General features: G+C 42.9%; 1 protein-coding gene across 1 annotated transcript; it reads right to left on the reverse strand.

The window, feature by feature from the left end:
- Window positions 1-3,075: 3,075 nt before the first annotated feature.
- LNP1 (leukemia NUP98 fusion partner 1) lies at window positions 3,076-19,734 on the reverse strand. Its single transcript, XM_054390777.1, has 3 exons — window positions 19,585-19,734; window positions 12,211-12,456; window positions 3,076-3,273 (listed from the first exon to the last, which is right to left on the reverse strand). The coding sequence occupies exons 1-3, from the start codon at window positions 19,732-19,734 to the stop codon at window positions 3,076-3,078; spliced, it is 594 nt and encodes a 197-aa protein (XP_054246752.1).
- Between the last annotated feature and the right edge of the window lie 1,491 nt (window positions 19,735-21,225).

Consider the following 21,225-nt stretch of genomic DNA (forward strand, 5'->3'; position numbering starts at 1 on the left):
TCTGGGGGAATAGAAATATCAGTCATGCCATTGCAATCAGATTCCTCTTTGAGTGAATTCCTCCCTCCATAAATACCTGACTCACTGATAATTTATATGGAGAATCATTTCATTCTATCATGCAAGTTTCAGTCTTTCTAAGCAATACTATTTTGTCAGACTATATGGGACTAAACTGGGAAGAGCTACTGGTCCGATCAGGCATGATATGAAGCAAGATGAAACACTCTTCATAGAATCACAGAATCACAGAATCACAGAATGGTAGGGGTTGAAAGGGACCTCCAGACATCACCAAAGTCCATCTCCTCTGCCAAGGCAGGATCACCTAGAGCCAGTCACACAAGGAGGCATCCAGGTGGGTTTGGAAAGCATCCAGGTGGGTTTGGAAAGCATCCAGAGAAGAAGACTCCACAACCTCTCTGGGAAGCCTGGTCCAGGGCTCTAGCACCCTCAGAGCAAAGAAGCTTTTCCTCATGTTGAGATGGAATTTCCTGTGATCCAATAAGTGTTCATTGTCCCTCATCCTATCATCAGGCACCAGTTAAAAAAGACTGGCCCCTTCTTCTTGACACCCACCCTTCAGATATTTGTAAACACTGATCTTTTCTCCAGGCTGAACAGCCCCAGGTCTCTCAGCCTTTCTTCCTCAGAAAGATGTTCCAGTCCCTTCATCATCCTCCTAGCCTCCTCCTACTCTCTCTAGTATTTCCCTGCCCCTCTTGAACTGTGAAGCCCAGCACTGACACAATACTCCGGATGAGGCCTCACTAGGGCAGAGCAGATGGGGAGAACCTCCCTTGAGCTGCTAGACACACTGTTTTTAACACATCCCAGAGTTTTACTTTTGAGTAAACATTTTTAAAGTGATTTAAGGACAATGTTGAAGACATTATTTGAAAGCTTCTGTTTCCAGAATCACACCAGAGTGCTCACAGGCCAGTTCACAAAGGACATAAACACAGGTTCTCCCTTTTGAGAGACAGAGTTCAGTGATGAACATAGGAGCCATTTGTTAGGCTGCCTTGCGGGCAGTGAGCCTTGCCTGTGCTTCGATGCTGATGGAAATCAACAAGTCAGAGCCAGACTCACATGAGTTTTTGATTTTAGCTTTTTTTTTCTTTTTTCTTTTCATCAGCTGTGGTGTGCAGCCAGCAGGTTAGTCTCACAAACTCAAGCTTTTTGCAAATTCTGCTGGGATACATCCGAGTTGACCTGGCTGGAAAACAGGAGGAGAAAGAGGAGGCTGCTGATCTGAAATACAGGCAAAGCTGGAAGCCACAGCATTCAGCTCTCATGAGATGTGAGGGCATGCTGCTACATGAAGGAATGTGTGCTTCAGGTTTTATGTGAGGAACTCAGGCATTGCTGACCATGTTCCTTTCTATTCAGGTCTGTTTAACGTTATGAAAGGAAGCCATACACGTGGAAGTTTTGTCTGACAAGAAGAACTTCATGAAAATTCAATCTGGATTGGGGAAGACAGGAACTATGCATAAGAACAACATTTTTCAGTTAGATTTATTAGTTTATAATCTATGGTAGAAGGCAAGAAGCAATTTACAAGTATCAGCAAGGGTTCAATTGCTTTCTTATGTATCCCCCCCAAAGCCCTACTTAGAAAGAAAAACAATCCTTTAATGGAGATAAGTGTCACAAACTTTTACAGATGCCCTAAGGTTTTAAAAGGTTGGACATTCAAAATTAAGGCTCTAAATTAAAATAGTAAAATCTTCGTCAATTCCAGGCTTTGACTTTTGCTGGTGATTTCATTAGTCTTCACTCTTCTTTAACTGTATTATTCCAAGCAGGCTTTCTCTATGGTAGGCTTTGGGAAATTAATCCCAAAAAGGTCAGGGTTCTTCTCTGCAGAGAAGACTTACATATTGAAGAAAGGTAGCTGTGTGTGTGGTATGAGTTTATGAGCACATAGAAGTGAATTTCCTTTCAAAGAAGGAAATCTTACTTGTAGTTGGGGAGATTTACACCTGAGTTCAGGAGATCTTCAGCTAGAGGAAAAAGAGTATTCCTAAATCCTGCTTATCATAGACAGAGACAGTTCCCATTCCCTTGGTTTGGCCCTAGTTCTAGAAAAAGGAAAAAGGGAAAGGGGAAAAGGGAAAAGGGAAAAGGGAAAAGGGAAAAGGGAAAAGGGAAAAGGGAAAAGGGAAAAGGGAAAAGGATTCTGATGCCACATCCTGAATATGTGGGAAATCCTTAAATATATTATACAGAAGTATGAGAGGCGGAACATCTGTTTCTATTGGAGGGCTTCCATCAAGGCTCAAATTTTGATGAGGCAAAACTAGAACTGTAGCAAAAGACATTGGTAGCTATAAAGCAGGGCTATAAAGTAGTAAATTGAGAATTCACAAAAGCAGCAAGACAATGAGGTTCTACTTGGGAGAAAACTGATTGTGTAGCTGGGGAAATGGAGAGAGAGCTGAGGGCACAGGAGAGGGCTGGATGATGCCAGAGAAACAAGAGTCATATTGTACAGTGACAGGGAAGTGAGACAGCAGGGAGCTGTAGAAGAGAACATGAGGGTTTGTCTTCTATTACTTCCATAAGTTTGGAGTTGGAAGATTGTCAAAGCAAAAAGATACATGTGTGTAAGACAAATCTATGTGAATGTCAGGGCCAGGAAAGAGATGGCCATTCATGTGTACTTCTTCCTTCCCAAACTTACCAATAAGCCTGTTTTTAATTAAAACAGAAGCATAAGGCTTTGGATGACTTGGCACAGCTCAGTAACACATACTGCTCTTCTCTTAAATGAACACATCTGCCCTTGTCCTGCCACAGTGCTAAAACTGCCTGAAACCTTCTTATGGTGGTTAATTGCAAACTTGGATCTTGCTTCAAATACACTTCTCCTATGACAAAGGTCACATTCCAAACAGCAAAATTAAAGACAAGAGGTTAACAACATGGTGTCAATGATGCAGTTGAATTTTACTTTTACTTTACAGGTTAGAGTTTATTCCAGCTAACAGGCCTCTTCTAGTCAAAATAAATAAAAAATGTTCCCTCTGGTGTTCAAGGAAGTGTTAAAATTAGCTATCTCAATGCATTCTAACTGCCTGTGAATAAATATCCTTTCCCAGTACTTGCTTGTGTTGGAAACTGTTCATTGTGTTTTGCAGGTACAACTTCTGAACCTTCATCTTCTTCCTGCTCCTTCCTTGGCTCTGTTTTCTCTCCCATTCTCTTGTGAGACTTGCTTTTTCTCAAATGCAATCTTTCTCTTCTCTCTTTCATACCTTCAGGTTGCTAAAAGGCAGGACAAAAATAGCAGGGAATTAAAACCAACTCTCACATGAACAACAACAAAAAATCTTATTATTTTGTTTTACTGGTGATGTATAATAAAATATTTCAGGCACCTACCTCAGCAAGTTCAACTTTAACATGATATGTTCAAATTCAAGGGCTCGGCCAGTCACCCTAAAACTCAGCAAGAGGCTTTTAATTATACTCTATGCCTGCTTAGGAGGGTCACTTGCTTGGAGGACTTGTTGGGCAGAGCAGACAGGAAGGGAAAAGTGAGAGGCTCTGAGATTTCAGCACAGATTCCTTCTTTCTGTCCCTTCACATGTCCCATCTTTATGTGCTTGAAGACTGTTCAGCACTATCTGCAAAGACTTCACTGAAAACGAGTGCTAAAGGTCACGAAGCGTCCTCAAAACCACATTTATGAGATAAAAGCAATATGCTGGGAAGGAGATGAAACAAAATTATCTTTCTTCTACTTTAAACCTGTGTCATCGTGACGGCTTCAATTGCACCCACAGAGCTCCAAGTGCAAAAAACCACTCTATTTGGAGATCCAAGTTTAAATCGCAGACTGTCTTTCCTAATCTCTAACACCTATTGCTCCATTCTTCCAAGATTCTCAAGTCCTTCATACATGTCAAACTTTAATGGTGTGATGGTTTGAAACTGTCTTTTTAATTTTTCCTTGCAAAGTTCAGAACAGAGAAAGTGAAAGAATGTAAATAAGTCACTATTGGGTGTAAGAAAGCAAAATAATGATTGTTCTAAACACTTCCATTGGATAGATAGAAATGTTTAAGAACTATTACCCAAAACAAAGTAGGCACTCTGCACATTCTGCGTTCGGCAGTGGGGGCAGTTGCTGGGCTGTCTGGCTGCTGTTTCTTCTTCTCTTCTGGCTGAAGATAACACACTGACCTTGGCAGCTAAGTTAACAACTTTCTGCTTAACTAACTGTGCTTCTCTGTCCAGGGGGGTCTGGGGGGGAAGCTCCTGGGAGGGAGAGGCCCCTTTGGGAGGGTCCCCTTGGGGGGAAGCAAAGGGAGATCGATTGTGCTTTTTCTGTTGATTGTATATATTTGTGAATGTTGTGAATTTTGTATATTTGTATATATTCATTGCATTTCATTGTAGATTTTAGACTCTGCTTGTAAATACAGCTTTTCATTTGCTTCCAGACTGAGCTAGCCTGGTTATTGTTGGTGGGGGGGGAATTTCAGCTCACACCGACACACTTTTTATTTTTGGCGCCCAACGTGGGGCTCGATTGCTTGTTTGATTTATTTCTGCTCAGATTAGGAAGCAAAATGAAGCTGTTTTGGATTTTGAGTAATTTTATTTCCTCTGTTATCAGTGTGATTGTTTACAGATGGGCTGTTTCCTGCATGATAGACAAGATTGTGAGATATGTGGCATATAAGTCGTTTCTTTGGGTTAAGAACAAGTTACTGAATGTTGGTGAATTCTGTTATGGTCTTATTGGGCTAAGAAGCTATGGTAACTCAACTATGGATCTGCTAGCAGACACATATGAGTTTGTTACTCCTCTTACAACTACAGAGGGTCTTTGTGAACCAGTGGTACCCTAGATATCTTGTACTAGCCTTAATCTTAAATTTGTTGCTTCTTGGAATAATCATATGGCTACTGATAGCACTGTGTCAAGAAAGACATAAGGCTACTTGCTCTTCCAACTCTGCTGTGAATGTGAAAACCAAGCCAGTAAATTTGGTGGCCACTGTAACCAGAAAGCGTAAAGGAGATGCAGATGCTGCAGGAGATGGTGCAGATGGAGATGAGGGTCCTTCTACTCAGGGTCCCTCTGTTAAGAAAGATCCTTCTGATGAGGAAGAGAGGGTTAGCCTTAAAACTCTGGTAGACCTCTTGAGACCCCACATGGATGATGGAGATGTAGGTCAGGATGTAGACCCTGGTAGATTAGCAACTGCTGGTAGTGCCTCTGAACTCAAAGAAATTCAACGGAGGATTAAAATAGGATTATGGGGACAGCGACCTCAGGATGATGATGATGATGAGGATGAGGATGACATACAGTCAGCTAATGCACCCAGACAGGAAATTAGACATGTGAGAAAGGATTACATCAGAGGAGATAATGAGCCAGTCCTGTCTTGGCTAGCCAGGTGTTTTGATATGGGAGCCCCAGCATTGGTGGTAGGTGACAAGTCAGCCTCTCAGTTGGGGATGCTCTCAAAGGATACAGGCATAGACAGGCACCTAGGCAAGTGCATTGGTAAAGTTTCTCTGTGGGCACGCCTCCTACTGGCAGTCTCGCTGAGGTACCCCAGCAGAGATGATTTACCATGGAACCCTAAGCCTTGGACCACAACAGATGAGGGAATCAAGCGTCTGAGAGAATTTGCTGTGAGAGAAGTAATGTATGGAGATCATAAGACTCTGAATCCTGATGAAATTCCTGTTGGAACAGGCCTTGCCAAAAAGCTCATTAAGCTTGCTCCTCCTAATTATGCTACTATTCTGGCAAGCAGGATTGTGGCAAGAAATTATGGTGGAGCACCTCCCACTGTTGGCCATTTCACTGACCAAATGAGGCAGTTGGAGGATAGTCTTGCACGTACTTCTTTGGTTTCAGCCATTGAAACTCTGTCTGGAAAGATGGAGAATTGCATGAAAGAGCTGAAGGAGGAACTTAAAACCTCCATATCCAACTTGATGAAGGGGGATGATTCTAATTCCTCTTCCTCCAGATGGATACAAGTTTCAGCTGTCAGGAACAGACGTGCTCCAAGAAGGCCATTCCAAAATAGGTCAAACCAAAACAGACAGCAGAGGCAATCACGTGGCAGTATCTGGATAACTCTGCATGATCAGTTTGGTGAGAACATGAACAGATGGGATGGTCAACCAACTTCTGATCTTTTCAAGAGGTTACGGGAGCTGCAGAGGGGCAGATCCCGAGGTAGCAATACCAGGAGGGTAGCTGTCGCTTCCTCAGTTTCCCAGAACAACTCTGATAGCTCCAACAGTGATCCTAATTCTGGTGCTGGACGTTGTGCCGGCTGTACATGTGGAGGTAATCCCCACCATTAGGGGTGCCCTGCCTTCCGCCAGGGGGAGGTAAGGGATAATGGAGATAACAGAATCTATTGGGATGTGTACATCCAGTGGCCTGGCACTTCAAAATTTCAGAAGTACAGGGCCTTGGTTGACACAGGAGCTCAGTGCACCATAATACCATCAAATTATCAAGGGGGAGAATCTATATCTATTCAGGGAGTCACTGGTGGATCTCAAGAGTTGTTTAAGATAGAGGTTGATATAAGTTTAACTGGGAAGCAGTGGAAGAAACATACTATTGTAACAGGTCCTAATGCACCTTGTATTTTGGGAATTGACTTTCTGAGAGAAGGGCGTTTTAAAGACCCTAAGGATTACAAATGGGCTTTTGGAATAGCAACTGTAGAAATTGATGGAGGAAAATTGAAGTTGTCCATTAGACCTGAGCTTTCAGATGAATCTGCAGTTGTGGGACAACATGAGATAGAGGATGTAAAGCTGCCGGTTGCTTCTCAAACTGTGCATCACAGACAATACAGAACCAACCGTGACTCTTTGGTGCCCATTCAAAACTTGATTCGTCAGTTGGAGAGTCAGAAGGTCATCAGCAAAACTCATTCACCTTTCAACAGTCCAATCTGGCCTGTGAGAAAGCAGAATGGAGAGTGGCGTCTGACAGTTGACTTCCGTGCCTTGAATGAAGTAACTCCACCCATGAGTGCAGCTGTGCCAGACATGACGGAACTCCAATATGAGCTGGAATCCAAGCAGGCCAAATGGTATGCTACCATAGACATTGCTAATGCTTTCTTCTCTATTCCCATAGCAGAGGAATGCAGGCCTCAGTTTGCTTTCACCTGGAGAGGCATTCAGTACACATTCAATCGTTTGCCCCAGGGGTGGATTCACAGTTCAACCATCTGCCATGCAGTGATCCATGATGCTTTGGAGAAAGGTGGAGCTCCAGAACACATTCAGTTCATCGATGACATCATCGTCTGGGGTGAGACTGCTGAAGAAGTCTTCCAGAAAGGTAACAAAATCATTGACATTCTCTTGCAAGCTGGTTTCGCTATCAAGCGAGACAAGGTGAAAGGACCTGCCAGAGAAATCCAGTTTCTGGGAGTGCGGTGGCAAGACGGTCGCCGTCACATCCCAATGGATGTGATAAACAGAGTCTCCACCATGGCAAATCCCACCAACAAGAAAGAAACTCTGCGTTTCTTAGGCATAGTGGGATTTTGGAGACTGCACATTCCTGGATACAGTCAGATTGTGAAACCTCTATATGATGTGACTCGAAAGAGAAACAGTTTCCAATGGGGTCCTGAGCAACAAGCAGCCTTTGACCAGATCAAGCGAGAGGTAGTCCAAGCGATGGGTCTGGGACCTGTCCGAACTGGTCCAGACATTAAGAACATTCTGTACACAGCCGCGAGTGACAATGGTCCAACCTGGTGCTTATGGCAAAGAGCTCCAGGGGAGACACGAGGACGTCCTCTTGGTTTCTGGGGTCGTGGCTACAGAGGCTCAGAGGCAAACTACACTCCAACAGAGAAAGAGATTTTAGCTGCTTATGAAGGAGTGAAAGCTGCTTCTGAAGTGATTGGAACTGAGTCACAACTTCTTCTAGCTCCTAGATTGCCAGTTCTGAATTGGATGTTCAAAGGCAAAGGTTCTTCACCACATCATGCAACAGATGCTACCTGGTCTAAGTGGATGGCTCTGATAACACAGAGAGCTCGAATGGGAAATCTCGAAAGGCCTGGTTTGGTGGAGGTGATCACAAACTGGCCAGAAGGCACAAGCTGTGCTAAACCTCCAGAGGAGAGAGTAACTCGTGCTGAGGAAGCTCCTCCTTACAGTGATCTGTCTGATGATGAAAAGAGATATGCTTTGTTCACAGACGGTTCCTGTCGTCTTGTTGGGAACAAGCGGAGATGGAAATCTGCAGTGTGGAGCCCAATGCGCAGAGTTGCAGAAGCGAGAGATGGAGAAGGAGAATCCAGTCAATTTGCAAAGGTAAAAGCTGTCCAGCTAGCTCTTAACATAGCTGAACGTGAGAGATGGCCAAAGCTTTATCTCTACACTGACTCGTGGATGGTAGCCAATGCCTTGTGGGATTGGCTGAAAGACTGGAAGAAGAATGGCTGGCAGAGGAAAGGAAAGCCAATCTGGGCTGCAGATCTGTGGCAAGACATTGCTGCTCGCATTGAGAGAATCCCAGTGAAAGTGAGACACATCGATGCTCACATTCCTAAGAGCAAAGCTACAGAGGAACAACAACACAACCATCAGGCAGATCTAGCTGCAAGAGTTTCCCAGGTGGACACAAACTCTGATCCTGATCCTGATCTTGACTGGAAACACCGAGGTGAGCTGTTCTTAGCTCGTTGGGCCCATGACTCGTCAGGACATCAAGGCAGAGATGCAACCTACCGATGGGCTCGTGACAGATCCATTGACATTTCCATGGATGCTATCACACAAGTCATCCATGACTGTGACATTTGTGCTGCTATTAAGCAGGCAAAGCGGATCAAGCCCTTGTGGTACGGTGACCGATGGTCCAAGTACAAGTATGGTGAAGCCTGGCAGATTGACTACATCACTCTACCTCGTTCTCCATCTGGTAAGCAGTATGTGCTGACTATGGTAGAGGCAAGCACTGGATGGCTGGAAACTTATCCAGTTCCTCATGCAACTGCACGTAACACCATTCTTGGTCTGGAGAGACAAATCCTGTGGAGACACGGAACTCCAGAGAGGATTGAGTCGGACAACGGAACTCATTTCAAGAACAATCTTGTAAAAAACTGGGCCAAAGAGCACGGCATCGAGTGGATATTCCACATTCCCTACTATGCACCAGCTGCAGGGAAGATCGAACGCTACAATGGTTTGCTGAAAACCACTCTCAAAGCCATGGGGGGTGGATCTTTGAAAAACTGGGAGAAACATTTAGCACAAGCAACCTGGTTGGTGAATAGTAGAGGTTCAGTGAATCGAGCTGGACCTGCCCAATCAGATTTGTTGCGAAAGGAAGAAGGTGATAGAGTTCCTGTTATCAGAGAAAAGAATCTGTTAGGCAAAACTGTTTGGGTATTTTCTCCTTCAGGAGAGGCCAAACCTGTCCGAGGGGTGGTTTCTGCTGAAGGTCCTGGTCACACCTATTGGGTGATGCAAGAAAATGGTGAAATTCAGTGCATTCCACAAAGAAATCTAACTTTGGCTGAGAGAGGTTAAATTCAGAGTGTTGCGCAGATACAGCATCGCGCCCAAGAGGAGAGTTCATGAGATCTACGGTGCACGAACCCTGAGAGCCCTGAGTCACCTGAGAGTCCCTGTTCCTTTCTTCGCTCCATCTGCAGGAAACAAGCTGTTTGCTGTTTTTCCTGTGATTTGACTCTTTTGAATCATCTACATCTGAGATAGCCGGAATGGACTATGGTCTTTATTCACCTATTGTTGTAGATATTATTTTAGATTAGATAGATGATAGTAGCAGCCAATGGAATTGTTTAGAAGGGGTGGACTGTGATGGTTTGAAACTGTCTTTTTAATTTTTCCTTGCAAAGTTCAGAACAGAGAAAGTGAAAGAATGTAAATAAGTCACTATTGGGTGTAAGAAAGCAAAATAACGATTGTTCTAAACACTTCCATTGGATAGATAGAAATGTTTAAGAACTATTACCCAAAACAAAGTAGGCACTCTGCACATTCTGCGTTCGGCAGTGGGGGCAGTTGCTGGGCTGTCTGGCTGCTGTTTCTTCTTCTCTTCTGGCTGAAGATAACACACTGACCTTGGCAGCTAAGTTAACAACTTTCTGCTTAACTAACTGTGCTTCTCTGTCCAGGGGGGTCTGGGGGGGAAGCTCCTGGGAGGGAGAGGCCCCTTTGGGAGGGTCCCCTTGGGGGGAAGCAAAGGGAGATCGATTGTGCTTTTTCTGTTGATTGTATATATTTGTGAATGTCGTGAATTTTGTATATTTGTATATATTCATTGCATTTCATTGTAGATTTTAGACTCTGCTTGTAAATACAGCTTTTCATTTGCTTCCAGACTGGGCTAGCCTGGTTATTGTCGGTGGGGGGGGAATTTCAGCTCACACCGACACAAATGGTGACTGAGGAAATGGCAACTATTTCGTCTACTTGAGAGGGAGATTGAAATACAGCCCAGGCCACCTCACTGCAACTTAGAAAAGGGTACCAAAATCCCTGTTTTCACTGGTTCTGAAGCCATATTTAGTGTATTGTGCTCACTATACTTATTATAAAATTATTACACACTCACCGATTTTCAAGCCATAGCCACTTCTGAGAAATGATAATTGCAAGAGAAATGATCAGTGCACCTACAAGAAAGCTGGGGAGGGACTTTTTACAAGGGCTTGTAGTGATAGGATAAGGGGAAACTGATTGAAACTGGAAGAGGGTAGATTTAGGCTAAATATTAGGAAGAAACTCTTTACAGTGAGGGTGGTGAGACACTGAAACAGATTGCCCAGGGAGGTTGTGGATGCCCCCTACCTGGCATGTTCAGGGCCAGGTTGGATGTGGCCTTAAGCAACCTGGTCTAGTGGGATATGACCCTGCCCATGGCAGGAGGGTTGGAACTAGATGATCTTTAAGATCCCTTCCAACCCAAACCATTCTATGATAAATGAGATAACCACTGATGAGGGCTGGCACATGAACCAACATGAAATTCCAAATGAAACAAATTTTGAGTAGTTCCTAAAGGGGAAAAAGATTAGAGCATGCACTTCAAGTTTTAACAATGGCATAACAAAGTTGTCATCACCATAATTCTGCATATTCTTAGAGGACTGGGCATGCAAGGACTGTCATTATGGGATTGATCATGTAATGCTGCTACTTCTTGACAAGAGATTGTTTTCCTGTCTTCCTGCTGTACAGAAGGTCTTCAATGAGAGGCAAAAATTACTTCTCCATACAAACTCTCAGTGTCAACAAATTGAAAAAAGAAATACCTCCTGCCATTGCTATATGGTGTTGATGTCAGGTGTTATTCAAGCACAGCTTTTTCATCAGGGTAATTGAATTTGATAATGTTCTTCTTAAAAGTGAGTTAATTTTTTTTACCCTTCCATTGTATGATATACCATATCATAATAATATCATAATGTATGTATCATAATGACCATACAAAAATAGGTATTGAAATAATAAAAATGTGTTGAAGTATCATAGACAAAAGGGTATTTCTGGCTACTTCATCAACACAAACCATACAGAAAATGCTCATGCCTCAGAACAGAATGATGGGAGAAGAGAAGGATGAAATGGGGGGAGAATACCCTGCAGGGTGTGTGCCCAGGGATTGAAAATACATTCAGCCACTTACAGCAACAGCTGCTGCTGCAGCTATGTGGTGATGCTGAGAAGAGCAGATGGATGGAGTCCTAAAGGGTAAGCCTCTCAAACACCACAGTGTCTGGTGGTCTTAGAAATAACACCAAATATGGTTCAACTAGGTCAGTAGCGGTGAATAAGAGCTAGGTCTTACAGCAAAGCGAAGCAAATCCTGGTTTATATTGTCACATTTGTGGGCACAGCCATGGAAATCTCTGAAACCATTGCCACAGTCAGTGTGGTGTCTCATTTTGAAGATACACAATTTTTATAATAAGTCCAGATGGCAACACTAAATCAAGAATTCTCATACTAGTGATGCTACTACTTTAACATAGTTTGTGCTACTCTAAGGACCACATGATCTGAGAAATTCTAATTCAGGTTTATTTCTGCTCTTTACCTAGCAAAGCCACAGAAACTGCACCAGGGATAAAGCTGGCCTGTTTGCTGGTTTGTTGCTTTGTTTCTTTTAAAATTTATTTCTGAAGTGATTTTAAGTTGATTGTTACCTACCAAAGAAGCTGAGCGTTTGCTTTTCAGATGCAATTGCTTTTCAAAGGACTCTGCAAATTCCTGGATGGAGTTTGATCTTGCCTCTGGGCATGAGCTCTCTCCTGAAGGTGTTCTGCTTGCTTTCCTGTGGCAGCGGCATTTGATTTCTTGGTCTTCTTGAAATTCCTTGGAGCCCTTGAGATGATCTGAAGATGAGTCTTTAGAAGAAGCACGAAGCCGTGTTGCGTGGAAGGAAGAAAGCCGGGCCTGAAAAACAAGAGGTCTTTGTTGAGTGTTAAATATCACAGCACAGAGCACAGCAATCAGCACAGATTCTTTCTGCCACAGAGTGCTCCCTAAACAATGGTGCAGAGTGAAGGATCTTGCCCAGACTCCTCTATCCTATCTTTCACATGCAGGAGAATCACACTACCAAGAAATTGCTTTCCGGAGGCAGCAGTTAGATTTGGTTTTATTCCTGGTTTTGAATATCTATGTTTTGGCACACAAATGAGTCTTTCCCATGTAAAGTGTGCCAGGTCCTCTTAAGTGTCCACTGACACTGAAAGGAACTGAGACCCTTCTTAACCTCAAAAACTCAGGCTTCACATCTGGCAGCAGGTTCCAGGCAGGACTCTCAAAAAACAAAGACCCAGCCTTTTGTGGTCAAATGAGCCAGATATGGGGTTTGACCTACAGATGCTCCAGATCGTATCAGCTGCTTGAGTTCATCTGAGAGTAACATTTGTAGCCCAATTGTGTCAAAGTTTCAGCATGTCCTACATGCAGACAAGATGCCCTATTGTCCAGAAATGCTCTATTTTCTATTGAATTTTCTGCTAGCTTTTTGGGCATGTTTGTTGTGAACTGATGGGGGAAAGATTTCACAGCTCTGAGGGACACATCCCTACCAGGGAAATGGTAGGAAACAGGCTTCCTACAATTACGTTTGTAAAAGAGGGAGGGGAGTAGATAGTTCCTTAATTTTGGTGTGGTTCAATTTTCCCAGGTCTGATATGCAGAGAAAAGCTATTGACCTGCATCAACTCTGTTAAACTGAATGTCTGTAAAGGAGATCAAATTGACAGAGAACTGCTGAGTCCTCTGGAGTCATGTGTTGTTTGGTTTAGAAATAGACAACCCTGTAGAAGAGACAGGTAAGAAGGCCACCACATAGAGCCAGGCATGTCCCAAACCCTGCCAGTTGTTGATGCTTTTTCAGGGTAAGTAACTGAACATCAGTAATAGCAGATAGTGAAAATCGTGGGAGATGAGAAGTACCAAAAATGAGACCCTCAAAGGTGTCAGGTTAGGGCACTCCAGGCACCCAGCTGTGCATACATGTTTGAATACCTACACCTAGGTACAAGCTGGGGTGGTGATGTTTGATTGTATTGCTTTTTTTAAGAATGGAAAGCTAAACCAGCTTAGGGTAGTGGCCACATAAATCTAAAAACCTTGAATTTCAAAGGACCTGAATCATCTCCTCTATAGATTCCCATCTCTGGCCCAGCTGCTATTATGTTTGTACTGGCACAAGAGGGACTACACAGCCATTCTCTGAATAGTGAGGCTGTACATCCATATGCTTGTGACTACATCCCATTAGACAGGGTTGATAAAAGATGATAAAAATAATAAATCTTACTCCTGGCAGAAGCACCTAATACCAGTTCAAGAGGGACAAGAAGCTACTGGGGAGTGTCCAACAGTGGCTACAAGAATGATCAAGGGATTGGAACATCTGTTTTATGAGGAAAGGCTGAGAGACCTGGGGCTGTTTAGCCTGAAGAAGACTGAGAGGGGATCTGATCAGTATTTATAAATACCTGAAGGGTGAGTGTGAAAAAGAGGGTGTTAGTCTCATTTCAGTGGTGTCCTGTGATAGGACAAGGGGCAAAAGATACAAACTGGAACACAGCAAGTTCCACCTCAACATAAGGAAACACTTCTTTGCTGTAAGGATGACAGAGCACTGGACCAGACTACCCAGAGAGGTTGTAGAGTCCCCTTCTCAGGAGACTTTCCAAACCCACCTGGATATGTTCCTGTGTGACCTGCCCTAGGTGATCCTGCTTTGGCAGGGGTGTTGGACTCAATGATCTCCAGAGGTCCCTTCCAACCCCTACCATTTTATGATTCTGTGAATACCAAAGGGTTTGGTTTTCAGGCCATACAATACTGGTTCAATTTCTTTTCCAAATGTAAGTTTACTTCAGTCTCTCTGCCTCTGAGAGTGGTGGTAATGATTTCTGCCATGCCTTCTTTTTTTAAACTTTGGCTTCAAGCCAATCAACACAGCTGTAATTTCTGTAAGGTCATATTGTATTATTATTTCATAAAGCATCAGAGTAATCACATTGTGCCTGAGGGACAGGAGTACACATGCCGTGTCAAAGATCAACAAGCTAAGTGTCTTCTGGGTCATTTTATTGGCTTCCACACACATTGTTTCCTGGAAATAAAAAGTGTCTCACACTACACATCAGTGGTATTTGTTAGAGGGTTTGGGCAAACACCCAGGAGGAGAGCTGAAATGGGGGATGAGATTCTACCAATCATGTTTTGTAATGTCTGTAAATATTTGATTTTACGAAGACATTGCTTTTAAATTTCCCTTCAGAGACAGAATTATAGTTAAGCCCTTCACAAAAAGACTGCAGTTTGCTTACTGACATGGGCAGAAATGTCAGAAAAAGGATAGGCCTTGATCTGAAATGCTTATCTGCTTCAATGGGTTAAGGGCAAAGCTACATGTACATTTCATAGAATCATAGAATGCCTTGACTTGGAAGGGACCTTAAAGATCATCTAGTTCTAACCCCCCTGCCATGGGCAGGGACATCTCTCACTAGACCAGGTTCATCCAGCCTGGTCTTAAACACCTCCAGGTATGAGGCATCCACAACTTCTCTGAGCAACCTGTTCCAGTGTCTCACCACCCTCATAGGAGAGAATTTCTTCCTACTGTCTGATCTAAACCTACCCTCCTCTAGTTTAAAACCATTGCCCTATGCAATCATATTATTGTGACTGTCTCCTCTCCCAGTGCCTTTGTATGGTACATACCACCAGAGCTAGGAGCACAAGCATGCTGGTGCAAGTCAGCATGTTGCTGTCTCATGGACACAACACTACAGAGGACAAGAGCATTTACTCAACTGCTCAGGCATGAACACTTCTTGGCTTGTAACTAGCACAGTCTATTAGTCTTTTATTTAGGATTGACTCCACAGAGAGCTGAAAGAGTCATTAAATGAAGCTGAGCAATGAAGCAGATCTGGCATTGACTTTAGATAAAATCCATGTGAGTTCCTTCCTGTTTCGTAGGTTTAATACATGCATTTCACACAGGCGTTTGGTGCAAACTGATTGCTTGGTAACATCGTAAACAAGAACAGCTGAAGACTGCTGTAATTTGTGCTTCTCTTCCTGAAGTTTCAGCAGGTGCTGGCAACAGAGATTGCCTCTGTATCTGCACACTCTGGTGTCCGCTAACCACTGCTGTTGTACCTGTCCAAAGGTCTCAAGAGCACAGACGTTATCTGCTCCTATCCATGCCACAATAGCTGCCTTGTGCCTACCTCTGCTGCCTCTCTAGGGATCTCCCCATTGTCTCTGACTCCTGAGTCAGAGGATCTGACCTTGAGTAGCTCTTAAACTGGAGAGGTGGGGAGGAGGCGAAACAAGAGAAAATTCATGAGGAGGAAGAATGATAAATCATCACCTATATGAAAATGGAGAATTTTTGCCAGTGCTAGCAAAGCCAGAAGCACCAAGCATATTCTCAGGCGTTGTTTCTCACTCCCTTTTTCTGTTTGAGTCTTTGGGTAAAGGCCAGTCCTGCTCAGTGGATCTATTTACACAACAGCTAATCTTTTGCTAATTGACCACCTAAAACACACAAAAGTGCTTCCCAAAACTGATGCCTGTATCATTTGCCTATTCTCTATCTCTGTTTCTGTCAGAAACAAAATAATTGTTTCCATCTTTTGGGCTTGATCTGGGGACTTGCACAGCTGTCAGTAAGAAAATAAATCTTCACTGTGTCAGCGTGAATGTTCGTTTGCTGAAGTTTGCGCCATGACCCCAGTACTTTAGGGAGGTTATGGAACATCTGACACTCAGATGCTGTCTTACAACTTCCTTTCCTTCCAAGAAGCTTATAGCCAAGCATATATTCCTTTAAAATGTCCTGGCTTAGGCTCCAGCTGATCTGTAATAACAACATTGTGGCAGATGTTCAATCTGACTTCAGTATAAATTAAACATTAGTAGCTTCAACAGTTGTTCTGCTCTCACTCTGAGCTACTTCTTACCAGATTTTCTCCTGTGAGTAATAATGGAAATATTTACAGGGTTGTAGAACTCTTATCAGTGCTCATTTGCCTCCTATCTTTTCCCCACAACAAAATCTTTGGGAAGTAAGAAACTGTTCTGAACCATAATGGTAAAGGATAAATACAATGTGTCAAAGATAGTCATAGCTGAAGGCTTCAGAGAGGGTATCACAGTTACTGTGAAGGAGACTAAAAGAGATGACTTTTTTCTCCCCAGGCATTTTTCGCACTGAGTGTTGGCCCACAGCAACATATGCAACTCTGATGCTTTTCAGGAGAGTGGAGCTGCAAGTTTTGGCCTGTCTGCCCAGTGACCCAGTGAAGGATGAATAGAATTTTGCATTCCTCTCTGCAAAATGGAAATGATGATAGCAAAAGTATTTTGTGAGGTTCATCTCAGTAATGTTTGTGAAGTATGATAAGGTTTGGGGAGGGGGGGAGAGGGAATTAATGGAAATTGTTGTTAGTTTGGGAGTTATTCTACAAAACTAAAATGCTGTTGGTTCAAATGAAGTTCAGGTGGGCAGGACTACACTATTGCTGATGTATCAGCCCTGGATACAAGACGAAGTGTGCTGGCAGTGCTCTTTTGGCACTACCATTGTATCTGCACAAGGAACTTTTGCCAACAGCTGTGCTGGTCAGAACCTGCTGGCATGATTTTTCGCTCAGACAGAAGATTTATCTCCATTTTCAGTGCTGAGACGGAAAAAAGGTACACTGTGATCTTAACTTACAGAAGAGACACAGTCCTATCTCAGTTACTATTAGCACTGATAAAATGAGGGCAGTATTTGACTAACACTAATAAGTGTTTGGAATCTTACAGTAGTTATAATATGTAATAATGAATCTTACAGTAATTATAAACAGACGTCCAGGTGCAATAGCAAGTTGATGCTCTCAACAAGGAGATGCTCTTTCTGAAGGTATTTATTAATTTATTACTTAGTATTTACTAATCAGTGTTTATTAATAAGTATTTATTAATTAGTGTTTGTTTACATAGCATTTGTTTATATGTTTGGTTTAAGACAAAATGTTTTAGTCCTTTTTGCTACTACTTAGTCAGAGATTTCCAAATAAAAGAGTTTATTCTTTAAATTTATCCTCAAATCATAAAATCCCCAAACAAATCTTCCCTTCTCATTGTTCCAGTGAATTCTTGGCATGGAGAAATGAAGGAGTTGAAATTTGTATCTCTTCTATAATACTACTAGCTAGACAAATTTGTGTGTATCCTTATGGTAAGGGCCAGACATAATTAAGTGTAAATGAAAACTTCAGCTCATTGAACAGTGAAGTTAAAAAGTCACAGTATTCTCTTTCTGTCAGCTTAGTCAAAGTTCTAGGTGTTGATTTAGGGATGTAACTACAGCAAAGTATTTTAATAGCCATTGCCTAAGTACTTAAGTAGTTTTTGAACAAGCTGAATATAAGAACCTGCTTCAAATTAGATATCTGTGTATACACGCAAATACAGAGATATGTAGGAAGATGTAATGATAGGACCAGGGGCAATGGCTTCAGACTGGAAGAAGCTAGATTTGGATTAAATATTAAGAGAAAATTCTTCACTGTGAGGGTGGTGAGGCACTGGAAAAGCTTGCCCAGAAAAGCTGTGGAGGTTCCAACCCCAGAAGTGTTCAAAGTCAGGTTGAATGGGACCTTGATCAACCTGTTTTAGAAGAAGGTGTCCCTGCCTATGGCATGGGGGTTGGAACTAGATAATCTTTAATGTCCCTTCCAAACCAAACAATTCTATGAATCTGTGATTCTCTGTGTTCAGCAGCTTGCAGAATGGAAAGTGATTTAAAGTGCATTCTTACACTTCAGTCTGTACTGAGGCCTAAATAAATCAAATATGTACAGATCTCCGAAGGACAGAATTGAAATACAGTAAAATTAGCTTTAAAACATAATAGATGCTTTGTTTTCCGGTGTTCTGATGGAATCCATCAGCAAAGATCTAGCTGAGAGTCTGTCTTGAAATCTGTGAACAAGGTGAAATGTATCTGTAAATAACAAATATGACTGATCAGTTCAGAATTAATGAATCTTCCTTCACGGAAGAATGAATGACTCTCCAGCCTGCCCATTAATTCAAAGAAGGGGGAGGTGGTTTTGGTCCATTTGTTTTTTCCTAATCAAATTTTAAAAAATAATTTTAAAATCCCACATCTTAGAACAGGGCAGCTCTAGTAGAGGAGAACGTGAAAGGTGGGAAAATTAGCATGACAGGAAAAAAAAGTTTTGAAAAAATTAGCTGTTTCTCCCCACTATAACAGCACTTCCTTTGTTGCAACCATAATGGATGTAAGTAAAAAAAAAAGGATTTGTAAGGAAACAGTACCTTTGGTAATCCAACTGATGTAGCTGTTAAAAAAAAAAGAAAAAAGAATACTGATTTGGCTAAGAGGAGATCTTATTGCTCTCTACAACTACCTGAAAGGAGGTTGTAGAGCAGCCAATGTTAGTCTCTTCCCCTAAGTAACTAGTGATAGGATAAAAGAAAAGGAAATGGGCTTAAGTTGTGCTAGGGGAGGTTTAGATTGGATATTAAGAAAAATTTCTTTCCTGAAAGTGTGGTGAGGCACTGGAACAGGCTTCCCAGGGAGGTTGGAGTCTCTATCCCTGGAGGTGTTTAAAAACAGCATGGATGTGGCACTTCAGGATATAGTTTAGTAGTCACGGTAGTTGGGTTATAGTTGTACTTGATGATCTTAAAGGTCTTTTCCTTAATGCTTCAGTGCTTCCAGGATTCTATGCTGAGCAGACAGAACAATACAGTACACAGGCAGTTATTACAGCCCCCTTCTTACATTTCTGGTCCTATTATTGCTTATCTTGGAGTTTTCCAATTTTCTTGTATTCCAAAGGCACCAGAGGCAGCAAAGTTCAAAAAGCAGCTAGCTGCTGCCAGTAGGAACTGAACTTACATGGCAAGGTGCACCATACTCATCCTCATACATCCCTAGGGCCACGCCCCTGGTGGTGGTACTTACATTTATTTATATGCCACACACACAGGGAGAAAACTGCATGCAGCTCTTACCGGGAGGGAGGCTCTCCTTTCACTGAAGAATCGTGTCTGCCGTTTCTTGTAGCCTCTACCCTCTTTCTCATCGTCATCAATCAAGTTGTGGCCCCAGAAGCTGCTCATCCATTTTGCAAAGGAAATATCATCATCCTCTTCATATTCCATGTACAGATACTCCAAATTTGGAAGGGGGTTTTCTCCCAACCAGACAAGGAAAAGCAAGGTCAAATGCCACTACCAAACAAATGGCCTCACACTGTTCTGCCACCAAAAGGACGCAGAGAAACAGTTTCAACCACTCTTTCGGCACCCCATCCTCTAAGCCCCACCCCACTGCAGCCTTGGGCACTGTCTAAACACAAAGTCAATCCTTTCTCATCCCTTCTCAGTAAGGTTTCTCTTAATCTTTCCATTATAGCAATGTCCAATATGACACTGCCGCAGGGGGCTGGTGGGAAGGGAAATGTGTTGGCTGCTTCCCATGTGTTGCTGTTGAGTGCACCAACTGTCAATAGCAATGGAGAACTGGCCACAGTTACATGCCTGGGAGGTGAAAACGCAAACCCAATGTAAGCCTGTGATTTTGAGAAGTCAGAATTGACATATTGATGGTGGTCAGAAACTGGCACAACTGCTTGCAGAGACCTAACTGGCTCGGTGGGAGAGAGGGCAAATGCCATGCTGCCCTCCCTTCCGACTTCTGTTACCTCTGCTCTTCCTTTGGTATTCAGGAAATGAGGTTTGTCTAGGCAGAAGAAAGCACCTTCATGAGTAAACTGCTTCTTAATGTTTGGGTAATGAGAGCCAGTGTGAACTTGTGTCAGCTGCTTTTCACCAGAGTAATTTTATCTGCCATATCAGGCAGGCAGAGCAAAAATGCATCTGATTCCTCCTCACCAGCCCTGTGTGTAAGCCATATAGGTCCAGTCTATACCACAAAACAGAACAGGGCTGGGGACTGTTTTCTGGCCCTGAGATTAAGTGGCTAGACTGGTCACATTTACCCTCCATGCTTGTGCTGTAGGTCTCCTTGAGATTGTGTGTACTGCAGTGAGGCTGGAATACTTTGTTGTAATTTTTTGTGCCTCTTTTATTTCAATATATTTGATACAACACAAAACCTCTGCTGTAACCCATAGAACTATTGTTTGGATAGTATGAAACCAGAAGACATGCTATGTGCCTTGAGACATGGCAGAAGGATAAAGAGGAGAGCTTTGAGGTTGTGCGACCTGTTGGAGGAGTGTTGGGAGACTGCACAGGAGGAAGAGACACAAATCTAACTTCTTACTGGAAGCAGCCCATGGTGTGTGCTAAGTAGATAGGCGTTCTGGTGCCTAGGCATTGTCATGGAGATGCTAGCTGGCCTTGGCCAGAAGCATGACAAAAAGTTTGCTGGCATTTTAGCATTATGGTGAATCAGTGGTCCAGCATTAACCCTTGTTCCTTGTCCCCAACCTATTAGCAACACAGATGCAGTTACAAAGCTTCAGTTTCATTCATATGTGTGAGGTACCAACTAGAACATAGGAGGTTTCACCTTAAGGAGAAACTTCTTTACTTTGAGGGTGACAGAACACCTGGAGAGCCTGCCCAGAGAGGTTGTGGATTCTCCTGCTCTGGAGAAAGACCACCTGGCCACGTACCTGTGCAACC

Source organism: Indicator indicator, chromosome 1 (assembly GCF_027791375.1).
Source record: "Indicator indicator isolate 239-I01 chromosome 1, UM_Iind_1.1, whole genome shotgun sequence".
NCBI classification, from domain to species: domain Eukaryota; kingdom Metazoa; phylum Chordata; class Aves; order Piciformes; family Indicatoridae; genus Indicator; species Indicator indicator.

What these genes read in the sequence shown, in the direction of transcription:
- LNP1 (XM_054390777.1), bottom strand. Translation starts at nt 19,734, where the DNA reads ATGGAATATGAAGAGGATGATGATATTTCCTTTGCAAAATGGATGAGC. An exon ending in AAAGGAGAGCCTCCCTCCCG is followed by an intron (nt 12,457 to 19,584) that starts GTAAGAGCTGCA and finishes CTTGTTTTTCAG; the next exon opens with GCCCGGCTTTCTTCCTTCCA. An exon ending in GCAAACGCTCAGCTTCTTTG is followed by an intron (nt 3,274 to 12,210) that starts GTAGGTAACAAT and finishes CCTGCCTTTTAG; the next exon opens with CAACCTGAAGGTATGAAAGA.